The following is a 15086-nucleotide window of genomic DNA, read 5'->3' on the forward strand; positions in this document are numbered from 1 at the left end:
GGAGAAGAAGCGGGGGTGTCCTCTGAGCAGTGAAATGAAAAGTATTGGTCAGGACCAGAGAAGCTGTCCCTGCTTTCCTGAAGAGCTGCCATTCTGGTCTTGCCACATCACACACATCGTGGTGACATTACTGACCAGAGTGTTCACTGCTGGGAGGGCGGGAAGAGTGCGGCTGCTCTGCTGAGCTCCCCCAGCACTCCAGCACTGATCTGTACCGGAACCCCAGCTGTTCCCACTTGCTCCTTTTTGGTGACCCCCCAGGTGTTCCCACACACTTGTCTGTAACACATGCAATGTGTGGAGTCAGAAAAACCAGGAATAGGACTCTGTACAGGAGTTTTCTGTTTCAATAGGAACAGAAGTTGGAGAGGAAGGCTGCTCTGCAGGGAGCTCAAGTCCCCAGGGTCCTGGTCAGCCCTGTGCAGTTGGGTGTGTCTTCACCTACTCTGGTTCGAGGTCTTCAGACCGTTATGGGTCCCTACAGCCATGAAATTAAAAGACGCTTACTCCTTGGAAGAAAAGTTATGACCAACCTAGATAGCATATTGAAAAGCAGAGACGTTACTTTGCCAACAAAGGTCCATCTAGTCAAGGCTATGGGTTTTCCAGTGGTCGTGTATGGATGTGAAAGTTGGACTGTGATGAAGGCTGAGTGCCGAAGAATTGATGCTCTTGAACTGTGGTGTTGGAGAAGACTCCTGAGAGTCCCTTGGACTGCAAGGAGATCCAACCAGTCCATTCTGAAGGAGATCAGCCTTGGGATTTCTTTGGAGGGAATGATGCTGAAGCTGAAACTCCAGTACTTTGGCCACCTCATGTGAAGAGTTGACTCATTGGAAAAGACTCTGATGCTGGGAGGGATTGGGGGCAGGAGGAGAAGGGGACGACAGAGGATGAGATGGCTGGATGGCATCAGTGACTCGATGGACGTGAGTCTGAGTGAACTCCAGGAGTTGGTGATGGACAGGGAGGCCTGGCATGCTGCGATTCATGGGGTCACAAAGAGTCAGACACGACTGAGCGACTGAACTGAACTGAATTGATGGATTAGATGGATATGATGCTGACACTCACTTCTGGGTAGCATTTCAGAAAACCAAATGCTCTTTAGGTTTTAGAACTAGGAATTGAAAGTGTACCTGGCTCTGGAAATATCCACTGTACCATTTCCTGAAGGGTTGCTGGGATACAGGGCCTTGGAATCAAGATAAAAGCAAAGAAAAATGATGAGAACTTTTATATACTCTCCTATAGTCATGCCCAATTTCACCGCCCCCCTCCCCCACCTGCCCTGGGGGTTGAGCTTAAAAAAACACAGATTTTTGATGGCATTTCGTGGGGAGTAGAATAGAGCAAGCTTGGAGGACAAAAATAAACCACAGCAAGCACTGGCATCTGCCTTGGTTTGAACAGTTTTATCTGACCTAGCCTGCTTGACTTTAGGCAAGAAAGGTGACAAAAGGCCCATATAGTAGGTGCCAGTATCACTCTGGCAGGGGCATTCCTAGCAAAGGTACGGCAGCATTTTGCCTTTTTTTTTTTTTTTTAAAGCCATTGTTACCCACCCAGACCCTGCTTGTAGTTGTCAGTTGGGTTAGGAGTTTCAAGTTCTTGGTTGGGGCTAGTACACTTCTAGGAGCATGTACATGGTTCATTCCTTCAACCACCATTCGCTGAGCTCTTCCTGTGTGCCAGACCATGGGATTAAAATTTTAACTGTAGGAGAGATTGTAAAAGTTTTTATAGTCTGTCTTTGGTTTTATTTTCTATCTTGATTCTAAATTTGTGATTTTTCACGCTCACAGAACAAAAGCCTATGTTTCACAACTTACAAAACTGATTCTTTAGGAATTCTGTCAGAGCTTGGGCACCAATTTCATTTTTTCTGAGAAGTTGAAATGAACTCTGCTCTCTCCTTACCATCTCTCCCTTCCTTCCCTTTTCAGCCCTGAGGAAAGATCACCTCTGGTCTTGGGGAGCCCCAGGTCTCACTTCTGGCCGATATACTCACGACAAGGCTTCATCTGCTAGACAACCCACTCCGTTGACTTGGAGGCCCCATATGCCCTTAGTTTGGCGTGGCAGACCACAAGCAGCACCAGACCAGCCAGGGGAGAAAGTTGGACCCCAGCTTGGCAGGCTGGTGTGTCCTCCTTTACAAACCCCTACAGGGATTTATTTGTAAAGTGGTTTCATCCTGTTGCAAAATTGTGACTTTTTCAAGGCAACTGTGAAGAGCTAGGAATTGACTGCAGGCTTGACAGCTTGGGGAGGTAGGTGTTGCTGACGTGAATGCCCTTAAACTGACTGGGATGGGTGCTGGGGGATAGGTAGGTAGGGGTGGGTACCTAGGCATAGAAAGCTGAATAAGCAGGAAGGAGTCTGTGGTCTGAGGCCCTGGTGGGCCATGCCCACCCACCGCACTGGCTCTCCACATGGGCACGGACTGCGCACACCTGCGACACCACGTGCCCCAGGCCCTGCACAGATGCTGCTCTGCTCTCTGGGGAGCTCCCACTCCTTACGTCTTGCTGCCAAGCCCAGGCCCCATCTCAGCATCACCTCACTTCCTCCCTGCTGCCTTTCTGCGTTCAGACCTCTCTAGATTAGAGTTCTCTGGAGACCCAGTCCTTTTAAAAAGGAGAAAGAAAGAAAGAAGGAAAAAGGGAGAAAAAACAGAAAGAATGAAACTAGGCAGTGGTGCCTTGAGCTATCTCACTGCATTACAATGAATATGGACTCTATTAAGCTCCGTTCTGCCTGTTAGTGTTTCCCCGGGCAACACAGCCCCCATATGGCAAGCATGCAGCAGATTAGGGGAGGCCCCTGGGCCTCATTGAAGGCCAGGGGCTTGACTGGCAGTTGAACCCCCTCCACACCTCCCTCTACTCCTCACACTTGACACTGCCTGTGTTTATCTAAAGCAAGGAGGGGGGGCCATTTGGAAGGTTTTTGTCCTGCTCTGAGAGAAGGGAGAGGAGGCTGGAGGTATGGGGTGGAGGAGGGGGGCGTTGTAGAAGGCTGCAGAGGTGGGGTGGAAGGGATAGGCGAGGAGGAAAGGCCTCATAAATATTCAAGAGGAGCCTTGAATGGAGAGAGAGAAATAAAGCAGATGGAATTCGTGTTAAAGAACAGCACAATCACCCTGTTTTGAGCCCTCCAAAAACAAAAAAAAAGAAAAGGGAATGGCCTTCTAGGAGTGTAGGAGCTGCGTTTATCCAATTAGCAGGGTTGTCAAATTGAATTTATATGGAATAGGGGTGGGGGGAGTGAGAAGCGAGTGTGGAAGAAAGGAAGTGGTTTTCCTTTTCTCTCTCTTTTCCACTTTGGCAATAACATTTGTAGAGTTTTTTCCCCAGTCTTTCTCTCTTTAACGGTAGATTAAAAAAAATAATAATAACAACAACTCTTTGAGAAAATGAGGCCATTTCAGGAAAAGATATATGTGACAAAGAAAGGAGATCCATTAGTAACTTTTTCCTCATACAGTGGAGGTGGGAGAGGATTAAATTGTCCAGTGGACAAATCAAGAGACCAGACCTTCTCTTTACTTGAAGGCAGAAGTAGCTTCTCTGTGAGGGGGATTCCTCCCAGATACTGTGTCCAGACTCTTCCTTTCCCCTTGCCTGGATGGGAAAGGAATCTACCTCCCAGAGAAGAAAGAAGCTCTGTCCATGTTGGTTAGCAGCTTGTTTAAAATTTGGGGTTTGGTGTGAATTGGGATTAGCTAATCTCAAAGTGCCTCTGATTATTTACTTCCCTTCTCAGAACCATCGTAGTTGCCTTCTGCCTATAATGTTAATTTCTATCTCTTCTTCCTAGTCTTCTGTGGCATGCTGCTGGTGCTGCTAAGTTGCTTCAGTCGTGTCCGACTCTGTGCTACCCCAGAGATGGCAGCCCACCAGGCTCCCCTGCCCCTGGGATTCTCCAGGCAAGAACACTGGAGTGGGTTGCCATTTCCTTCTCCAATGCATGAAAGTGAAAAGTGAAAGTGAAGTCGCTCAGTCATGTCATGACCTAATCTCAATTTCTTCCTTGCCCCTTTTCATTCCTTTAGAATGGTCCCCAAACTGGGGTGCAAACTCCAAAGGGGAAATACAAGATATTCCATTAGGGCACTGGAAGAAAATAGTAGAGGTTCTTTTAAAGGTTTCTGTCCGTAGAAGGAACAGGAAAGACATTCCATTTTTCTGATATTTAGTATCAGGATTGACGATCATGCTTTTAGTCTATACACTGGGCAGTGATGTGGCGCAGCAGAGATCCTCATTGCTTGGAAGCCGTGACAGCAGGGACCTCAGTCCATTAATCATTCACTCCCCAGCTCTCCTGTTCCTCTGTTAAGTGGATTTACAGATTATATTATTTAGTTTTAACTAAATTAACCCTCACAGTCTCTTCAAGTGGCTTAAAGAGATTGCTGCAAAGAAACTAGGTTGAAGAGTATGCTGATAATCCAGGCACTTGCAAACAGAATGAAAACAGCAGAGCCCTTCTCAAGTCACATTAGGAGGTAAAAACAGTAACAGTGGAATCACATCTGATGAGAACTCAACAAATTAACATTCAAGCAGTCCCTTTGAAACAGATTACATCCATATCATTAATGATGAATCTAATCCTAAATAGGCTTTCTGCCTTAAGGTACTAGCTTAATGATGTTATAAGGTAGTCGTGATTAACATGTCATTAAAATATAGTTTCACTTTTCAGTTCAGTCCCTCAGTCGTGTCTGACTCCTTGTGACCCCATGAATCGCAGCACGCCAGGCCTCCCTGTCCATCACCATCTCCCGGAGTTCACTCAGACTCACGTCCATCGAGTCCATGATGCCATCCAGCCATCTCATCCTTTGTCGTCCCCTTCTCCTCCTGCCCCCAAATCCCTCCCAGCATCAGGGTCTTTTCCAATGAGTCAACTCTTTACTCTTAAATTTCAGTTTGGTAGTATGTGCATTTTATTTGTAAATAAATATGTGTGTATTAGGGATATTTGCCCAGAATATTTTTCTCATGAGGGGGCAAAATCAGAAAGGTTCGGAGACCACTGTTGAAGGGAAGTGTCTACTTGAGGCACAGACCTCCCAACAGACCCCTCCCACCAGGTTAGCATCACCCTCCGCAGTGCCCTCCAGCTCTTTACATACGCATATCTCAGAAAGCCCAGTTTCAAACCCCCCGTATCCAGAAAAACTTTTCCTGAAGGCCTAAAATTGAAGATGCTTTCCTCCCTCTGATCTCATTTGCCACTTCCCATTTGTGACTAAATTGGTGACCCATTAAGGTTTTGAAGTAAATAATGCTGAAATTGTTAGATGAGAGTAATCTCAAAACTTCAGTGGTTCTATGCAACAATGATTTATTCTCCTGTCGTAGACTGTGCTGTCTTCTTCCATCTTGTAGCTATGCTTTCTGAAACATGGGATGTGGTCCATTGGCAATGGAAGGAGGGAGAAGCAGCCCTAACTGTCTTGGCCTGGAAGTAACACAGAACATGCTCACTTACACATCAATGGCCGGCACTTGTCTCATGGTCACGTGGCCCTAAGCCAACTGCAGAGCAGGCTGCGAAATGAGCAGTTAATGGATATTTGCACTGATTGACCCATGTTCCAAGCTTTATTTGAAGCTTCTCAGGACAGAATCCATCTTCTAGTACTGCTGCTGCTGCTGCTAAGTCGCTTCAGTCGTGTCCGACTCTGTGCGACCCCAGAGATGGCAGCCCACCAGGCTCCCCGGTCCCTGGGATTCTCCAGGCAAGAACACTGGAGTGGGTTGCCATTTCCTTCTCTGATGCATGAAAGGGAAAAGTGAAAGTGAAGTCGCTCAGTCGTGTCTGACTCCTAGCGACCCCACGGACTGCAGCCCACCAGGCTCCTCTGTCCAAGGGGCTCGCCAGGCAAGAGTGCTGGAGTGGGCGGCATCGTCTTCTCCCTCTTCTTCTAGTACAGTACCTTGCATTTGCTGTTCTGTCGCTAAGTCACGTCTGACAGTGACCTCATGGACTGTGGCCTGCCAGACTCCTCCTCTGGGCTCCACTGTCTCCCGGAGTTCGCTCAAATTGATTATAGATGGTCTTCTATAGGATAGCTCATGGTGATATTTTTTTCTTCTCAGGAGTTATAATAATATTGCATTACACATAGTTTGTTTTTTTTTTTTAATGGAAAATACATGCACAAACTTTGGATAAGGAGTAAGCTAGAAATACATCAGAAGCTGGCTAGAGCATGACTCATACTTAGGACCATCTGACCACTGTTGTTCTTCCCTGTGTGATCTCAGAGTGGTCTGGGTAGATGTTCTGGTTTTGAACTGTATCGCCTAATGTGGTAACCACTAGCCCTATTGGTTAATATAAAATTAAAAATTCATTTCTTTAGTCTTCCATTGGCAGGTAAAGAACCCACCTGCCAATGCAGGAGATTTAAGAGACGAGTTTCAATCCCTGGGTGGGGAAGATCCCCTGGAGGAGGGCATAGCAACCCACTCCAGTGTTCTTGCCTAGAGAATCCCATGGACAGAGGAGCCTGGCGGATTACAGTCCATGGGGTCGCAAAGTGTCAAATACGACTAAAGTGACTTATCACAGCAAACGTTAGCCACACTTTAAGTGCTTAGTTGCCACAAGTGCCAGTGGCTACTTGTTTGGACAGTACAAATATAGAACATTTTCATCATTGCAGAAAATTCTGTTGAAGGCATTCTTGTGAAGAACAATAAGAGGTTGTTCTAGATTGGAATCTAAATGGTAAAAGAATGAAAAAGACCACACAGAAAGTTACTGTTGTAGATAATGAGCCAGGTAACATTTTTATGCATAAGGAAGTAACTTCAAAAACATTCTAAGTTTGGTTCTAAAAGCAGTTTAAAGCAGTTGGTTAAAGTGACCCAGAAAGTCTTTGGGAGGCAAGTGTCAGTATAGTAAGAGCGTTGGACTAGGCGTCAGGAGACCTGACTTGCAGTCCTGGATCCCTATTCTTAGTTGGGAGGCTGTCCATCAGCTTCTCTGCCCCTGGCTTTCCTCATTTAGAACACCGGATACCTGTAGGCGTTTCCTGAGGTATTATCTTTTCCTCGTGCTTGCGGGTGTGCTAAGTTGCTTCAGTCGTGTCTGACTCTTTGCAACCCTAAGGACTGTAGCCCACCAGGCTCCTCTGTCCATGAGATTCTCCAGGCAAGAATCCTGGAGTGGGTTGCCGTGCCCTTCTCCAGGGGATCTTCCCTACCCAGGGATCGAACCACAAATGTCTCCTGCATTGGCAGGCAGGTTCTTTACCACTAGCGCCACCCGGGAAGTCCTATCGTTTCCTCAGGTCCCTCCTAATTTAAAATATTTCCCTTTATTTACATCTGTGGGTAAAAGCTTTTTATGTTAAAACAAACAAAAAAAATGCCCTTTCTTAAATGCTCTTCCTAGATCTGCCTACAGTCACATATGCAGCTGTCTGAGAATTCAGTTCACTTGTTTGCCCAAGATTTCCCCAGTGTCACTCCTCTGTGCACCAGGACCACCCTCCTTCTTGAGACCGAGGGCTGCCAGCCCACACCCTCCAGGCACTCAGCATCACCTTCTCAGGGCAAAACTCTCTGCCTTGGGAAAGACCTGTCGTAACTCCACAGAGTTGTGAACATACGGAAAAAATGTAACTTGGGGTCAAGAATACTACTTTTTTCATCTAGCCAGCCCCCATCAGCCAATGGAATAAGAACATTGTCAGATCTCAGTCTTGCCCCGAAAGGGTGATTTTAAGAAGGACGCATGCGGCATGGGTGGTAGAGAGCAGTGAGCACAGCTGCCTTCCAAAGAAGGAAGCTGTGTGCTGTCCCTTGCTCTCCTGTGCAGCTCCTCCTCTTGTTGGTCATGGGACATCCATAGGGGGTGTTTGGCATTTTAGACGCTGGAGGCTTCTCTCTGCGAGAGCTACAGTGCATGGCCGACCGGGGGTGACATATGGCCTCGGGTGCCCCTGCCTCACTCTCGCTTCCGCCGGCCCTCTTGGGAGAAGGTGGAGCTGGCCTCCTCCAGCTGATGATCGACTGTTGGTTGTTTGTAATTTTCTCTCACAAAATAAATACTCCAAGGCTGTAATTTCTCGTGCTTGGTCTCAACCTTAGACATGTATTCTGCTGCTGTTGTTTTTGGAAAGTTTCAGAAACGTCTGCTTGGAGATTATTTCAGTGGGAACATGTATGTCAGCAGTTCAGCTTCTCGGATGCATTTTCTTTTATTTTTCGTGTTCAAATAACCCTTAAAAATAGAAAGTACCTAGGCCTCAGCGAGGAAGTCGTGTCCAGAATTCGTTTTCCCTTCACTCTTCTTCTGATTTCTTTTCCTTGCTCTCTTTTCCTGAGAATATGCAGAGAAAATAAGAAGGATCTACACAGACTGCATTGCCAAGAAAAATAACAGGCCTTACTGTTGCCTTCACCCAACTTTGAAATTCTACCTTGTTCATTTCACAGTGGGACAAAGTTACACTGCAATTAGGTACTCCAGTTAAGCTTCACTTGCCTTTTTTATCATTAAAAAAAAAAAAAAGGTTCTCAGAAATCTATATTTTTGCAACTGTTTTTCTAGACCAAGCCCTCTAGGTCACTTGGTCCAGGAAGTAGCTCAGTCTCCCCAGCTGCTGAATACGATGCATCATAGGCGGCGGGGATCCCTCCACCTCCATACTGTTGTCAGTTTCTCTTTGACACGAAGGAGACCCCACGTGTCCTCTTTGGGCTCATTGAGGGGTACCTGCTTAACAACCCTGTCATGGGGATTCATGAGTTAACTCCTTTCTCCCTCTTTGGACACCTGCTTCCTCACTCTCCTCCCTCCCCAGCTACATTCTTTCCTCCTTGTTGCTTTTAAAAGCAGGACGGTGTGGCTGGCACCAGTAGTGAGGTCTGTTTCCATTTTGAACCTTATAAATCATGCAGGGTGCAGAAGTAACAGGAATTGTTTGGCTGGTCCTCGTTAAGCAGGAGGGGGTCTAGGCCGAATTTCCTCAGTAAAACCTCTGTCAACTTTACAACCCAAACACCTCCGTGGCCGCCATGCGCTAGGATGAGAAACAGCCGTCCTCTCCTCTGTCGGCTTGTCTTCTTCCTGCTCTCTATTACTTTGTCTTCATTCGGCCTCCCTGCCGCCTCCTTCCTTCCCTTCATCCTTTCTTTCTTGGGGCATGGAAAGAGCAGGTCATGAGCAAGCAAGTTCCCTAAAATCCTGTAACTGGTCACTCATGCCATATTCTAGATAAAAATGTTATTTCATTGAGGGAAAGTAGAAAATTAAAACTAGGATCTGGGTAATTAAAACTAGTATCTGGACACCAAAGGCTTGCTGTGTTAATGAACTTTTCCTTAACAAACAGGGATTCAGAAATCTGAAAATTAAAATTTTACATTGTTAAAATTCCACATTGCTCTACCTCATCCTGTTCAGAGGTCAGTTCATTAAGCACCCACTGGGTGCAGAGAGCTGGTAGGAAAAAACATGAAAAGGCTACTATTGTGGTTAAAAGCACAGAACTTTGGAATGAGCCCAACCTGGTTTCATTCCAGGCCTACAGTTATACGACCCTGGGCTAGTTACTTACCCTCTGGAACTCAATTTCCTTGCCTATAAAATGGGGATAACGGTCCCCATCTTACAGAGTGATTCTGAAGATTAAAAGAATACCTCATGAAAAGAGCTTAGCCAGGTACCTGTAGTGGTAACAGGCATGCCTTCCCCAGTCATGCACATCCTTAGCAGCTTTCCTTCATTTCACTGTTCTAATAGCGTGGATCTATTGGATTGTCTGAAAAAGAGCAGAAACTCTATCTACACCTAGAAGAAAAATACTTGTCAGGAAAAGTTTAACGTTTTTCTTTCAAACCTCTTTTAGAAAGTGTTCCTGTCCTTTTCCAGAATAGTGGAGGAGACTTGGGGGGGTTCCTCTGATGGCAAGGATACTAGGCAAAGGGAAGGATTAAAACTCAAGGGGAAAGGACTCTTTCCTAGAAAACACTGCAAACCCCAGTGTAGAGCTGGGTTCAAGATCTGGTTTGGAGGGGTGCTTGTTGGGCAGAGCTATGTAGCGCTGTTCACTCAGCAGCCAGGTGACAAGCTGAAGAGCCAGAGGAATGTGGAGAAGGGAAAGGTTTAGGCAGATCTTAAGTACTTCCTAGCACAGAGCAGGAGCCTCAAGCCCACCCTTCAGCCCCCGTGTGAGGAGCAATGGGGGCTGAGAGGTCCAAGACGGGCTCTGACACCAGCCCATGCAGGTAGCCAGAACTCCAGAGCTAACACAGCTCTCAGTTGGGCAGCTTAACCCCCCTCTGAGTTTTCACGGTTGACTGTAAGTTTTGGAAAGAGTTGCTGGTTAGATAACTGGTCCAAAAGAGTTAGCACTTTGAATCTAAGTCACCTTCCTGGGAATAATTATGAAAACTGCCACGTGTGCATGATTCAGGAAGATGCATCCACTGCCCAGGTCATTGTGACACTGCCTTCGGGGACCTGAAACTCTGAAGTCTTCCTGCCTGATAGGAGGTTGGCACACCTTCCACGTTGGTCTCATGTTCTTTCTAGAGCAGTGAAAAGCACAGACGCAAGATCGTGGTTTAGGCTGACAGAAGTGTGCATACATTTGCCTCTCTATGATTTGATGAATCCTTTAAACACCGTAGCCTAAACAAGGCATGAAAAATAATATTGTAGAAGAGGAGGAATTACAATTTTCAGCAGTCAAGAAGAGAGTGGCTGATAGCTGAGATCTGTCATCCAGTGGCTGGAGGAGCAGTGCAGTCTGGACCCCAGAGACATGTTCTGGGTGGAGGTGCGGCAGAGTGTCAGCAGTACAGACTTTGTAGAGATGGAGAACACTAGAACTGCAGCGCCAGGGGCAGAGAGAGGAACAGGGGCCTTGGCTGATACGTGATTTGTGTGTGTGTGTGTGTGTCTGTGTGTGTGGGGGGGGGGTGCAGAGGTTACAGACAAGATGAGGAGGGTTGGTTGGTTCCAGGAATCAAAGAATGTTAACAGAGCTGTGGGTGACGAACTGGTGTGAGTTGAAATAGACCTTTCATGAGCCTTGGAGACTTTAGGGATGTTACTTGTTAGTCCTAGTAGTCATATCAGTCGCTCAGTCATGTCTGACTCTGCAGTCCCATGGACTGTAGCCACCAGTTACTTCTGTCCATGGGATTTTCCAGGTGAGAATATTGGAATGGGTTGTCACTTCCTTCTCCAGGGGATCTTCCCAGATTAGGGAAGGCGTCGGCAGGCGGATTCTTTACCACTGCACCACCTGGGGGTGATAGTAATATCACCTAAATGAGGGATGCGGGGTTCATTCATTATACCTGTGACAGTGCTATGCACAGTGGTCCGTATTAGTGGCATGGCGTGCCACATGGCCATGGACAGCTGGGCTCCTGCAAGAACATGGTGAAAATATCTGCCTCCTTTCCAGCATCGTTGCTAAACATTCAGTGTCCCGAGCCTGGGACATGGCTGCAGGTCTCAGCCTCTCCATCTGCTGGGCTCTCCTGTCCTTCTGGCTGTGGGTACCCTGGGCACGGCTCTGGCATTCTTACCATGACATCACCTTCCAGCTCAGAGGAGCAACTTAGAAGCAGCTTATTTTAGACAAGAAATGTCATGTTGTGTTCCTTGGTCTTCCAGCAGTCCAGCCAGGTCCACACTTTGGATGTCACCACCATGGGGGTGTCCCAGGCATTCTCACCGAGGCCCTTTCTCTCTCTCTTTCTCACAGCAGAGCGTGGCAGGGGATTGTGGTACCTCTTTGAGTGACTCTGGTGGCTTCTGGAACGTTGGCTTTGGACCCCTTGTGATGCAACATGCCTCGTGGGATGATGACGATGCAGAGAAGGAAGCAGCCCGAGGTCACACTCGCCTGCCTCCTCTTGGCTGCGGCGGGCTGCTTCGCGGACCTGAGTGAGTGTTTTCCTTGATTTCTCTGAGGCCCCTGGGAGGAGCACTTTGCCCCCAGTGTCAGAGAGAATCATTTGGCAAGGACCCTCTAAAAAGGCCTTCTTCTTCCTGGATTTCTTCCCACTGACCTTCAGGGACATGTTCAATACTATGAGATGAGAAATGAGCTCAATTACATCATATTGGTTGTGACTTTGCTGTTTTAATCATTTCAAACATATGCTAGGGAGGAATAACAGTAATCACTGAACTGCCTTTATTGAGCACTTATTATATGAGGTTACAGCAGGCAGTTTATATGCATTGTGTGTAAGCTTCCCAGCAATAGTATTAGTCCCATTTTACAGATGAGAAACTGAGACTCCAAAAGGCTAAAGTCACCTGGCTCAGAAGCGGTGGCACTGGGATCCAGATGCAGGTCTTATTCAAGTTCAAAGCTTGAGCTCTTGGCGTCCCACCATCCTGCCACTCCAGTCTACCTTCTGGGAACCAGGCCAGGTTGGGGACTGGACCTAAGGCCAGCAGAGTTTCTTCAGAGAAGGATCAACCCCTCTCTGGATGGCTCAGCTCTGAAAGGCTGCCTGGGAGCTGTGCTTCTGAGCACATCGTGCTGTCGGTTTCTTTGGGGGGGGTGTCAGTTCATTGCTGCATCCCTGTTCTTCCTCCAGATGAGGTTCCTCAGGTCACTGTCCAGCCTTCTTCCACTGTCCAGAAGCTTGGAGGAACCGTGATCCTGGGCTGCGTGGTGGAGCCCCCCTGGATGAACACCACCTGGCGCCTGAATGGGAGGGAGCTGAACGGCTCGGACGACACCCTGGGCATCCTCATCACCCGCGGGACCCTCGTCGTCACTGCCCTCAACAACCACACCGTGGGCCGGTACCAGTGTGTGGCCCGGATGCCTGCAGGGGCCGTGGCCAGCGTGCCAGCCACCGTGACACTAGCCAGTGAGTCGTGCTCCTCCGCCCACCGCCTGCTCTTTCTCTGCTCCCCGTCCCAGTCAACACCCCCCTGTTACCTTATCATAAAAGGGGCCTTACCAGCTGACCTTTCTCATCAGACAGTGGTGGCCGCCCAGTAATCTCCAGTGTCTGGGAGACCTTTGTGCTCTCTGGGTAGGGGCCTTACCAAGAGTGAGTGTCTGTCCTGAAGGGGGCTTGACATGGTTGACCTGTTTCTGTGGGCCCCAGAGCTGGGCCATGCCATGCCTTTCTACCTGGTCACTCTGTGGTCTTAGAGGGGGTGGTGCCAGCTCTTTGCTGCCCGCCCCACCCCCACCCACTCCATCCTCACAGCAGTTGCAGTCAGAGCGTGTAGAGGGCTACGCATGGTCTGAACAGATACGGCGCATTTCCTCTTGGCCTCCTGCATCTCTGAGGGGCAGGCCTATTCCAAATGCCTGGAGTAGAAACTAGAACACAATGAAAAGGCAACTGTGTGATAAAGAGGGAGAGAGGAAGAGATGAGGAGACAGTTCATCCAGAGAGGATGCCAGGAGAAGTCTGCTTACTACTCTTACATTTAATTACCACTTGGATATACTGTTGTGTCCAAGCTTAGTGCACACATTACCTGATTTGCCATGGGAAATGAGACTTGGCTGATTAGAACTCCCGAAGGCTACAGAGCAGCCCCAGCACCTGTTCTTATATGCTGAGTCTATGGCCAGGAAACATTTAGCCCTTGAACAATGCAGGGTTAGGGTTGCTGACCCTTTAGACAGTTGAGATTCTACATATAACTCATAAGGGGTCCTCTGCATCTGAGGTCCAACCAACCTCTGGTCATGTGGTACTGTAGCATTTATTATGGCAAGAGACCCATGGCCAAGTGGACCCAAGCAGTTCAAACCCTTGCTGTTGAAGGGCCAACAGTATTAAGAATTACTTCCCCTTCCCTGCTGGCCCAGTCGGTAAAGAGTCTGCCTGAATGCTGGAGACCCCGGTTAGATCCCTGGGTCAGGAAGATCCTCTGGAGAAGGAAATGGCCACCCACTCCAGTATTATTGCCTGGAGAATCCCATGGACAGAGGAGCCTGGGGGGCTACAATCCATGGGGTCACAAAGAGTCGGAAACGACTGAATGACCAACACTTTCACTTTCTCTGCTGGCTGAAGTGTAGGGAACAGGGAACCTTGTTGAGAGTTTAATGGTGTTTGGACTTACTCTTCGAGGTCTCCTGTCCCCTCATGTCCCCTCAGCAGTGCCCCTTGTCCCGGACACCCTGCCTTCATATCACCATCATCGTCTCCCTCGTTGACGTTGTAGTTCTTGGAGGCTGGGGTCCTTATGTTACGGGTCATACCAGAGGCAGGAAACTTATAAAATGCTCCTGAAAGTCAGCTGGGCTCCCTGAAGTGTGAGGCGTGAGTCCTGGGAGGAGAGTGGTGAGAGCTGGCAAAGTAGAAAAGCAGGGGGAAGAAAGACCCTTCGTTGCCTCTGGCTTCCAGATGCCTCTGGCCTTCAGTCTGTGGGAGAACAGATAAGACAGAGGCTGCCACAGTGTGCCTGTTTCCTTGGGAAGCAGACTAGCAGCCCTGCCCTCTGCTCAGAGGCGGTGGGGAGGAAGGCAGGGGGTCCCCAGCTACCCTCCTGCGGGCAAGGCTGGGGGGTGCTGCATCTTAAGAGCCCCACGCACAGTGGGAGCCACTTTTCCTTAGTGGCTGCAGCAGTACTCATGGACCCTCAGTGCCACACCTCTAGAGAGCACGGACCCTCAGTGCCACACCTCTAGAGAGCAGGCTTAGAGTTCGGGTTACAGTCAGGGTTCAGTGAGGGAGGCAGGCCCTGGGCCCCCAGCTGTGCTGGTGGACTAGGGGAGGGTGCTTCACTCAGGTGAGAAGGTGGGGAGGGATCATCTTGTCATAGCAAGAGGGGCTGAGGTCAGAGCTGTGCTTCTTACCATCATACTGCTCTTGTATATTTTTTTAATGATAATTAAAATAACACATAGAAAGTTTATAATATACAGAAAATGTCTCCTCACCATCCTCGCAGAGCCACCATCGTCATTTTAAAGTATACCCTTCTAGCCTTCATCTGTACCCGTATTTTTACAGCACTGAAGATGGTTACTATCTTTAGTCTCTCCCCTTTGACATTGTAGGACAAGCATTTTCCATTGGCCGTATGACCATATTTGCATTTTTTGTTCA

At 48.2% G+C, this 15086-nt stretch overlaps 1 protein-coding gene across 3 annotated transcripts in view; it reads left to right on the top strand.

The window, feature by feature from the left end:
* The first annotated feature begins 11837 nt into the window (after positions 1–11837).
* The window catches only part of BOC (BOC cell adhesion associated, oncogene regulated), a 37539-nt gene continuing 34290 nt past the window's right edge, over positions 11838–15086 (top strand). For all 3 annotated transcript variants that reach the window (XM_068974518.1, XM_068974526.1, XM_068974533.1), the window contains exons 1-2: positions 11838–11934; positions 12600–12878. In XM_068974518.1, coding sequence (XP_068830619.1) covers positions 11838–11934; positions 12600–12878 — 376 coding nt within the window. The remainder of the gene's footprint in view (positions 11935–12599; positions 12879–15086) is intronic.

The sequence above is a fragment of the Capricornis sumatraensis genome, chromosome 1 (assembly GCF_032405125.1).
Source record: "Capricornis sumatraensis isolate serow.1 chromosome 1, serow.2, whole genome shotgun sequence".
Taxonomy (NCBI): domain Eukaryota; kingdom Metazoa; phylum Chordata; class Mammalia; order Artiodactyla; family Bovidae; genus Capricornis; species Capricornis sumatraensis.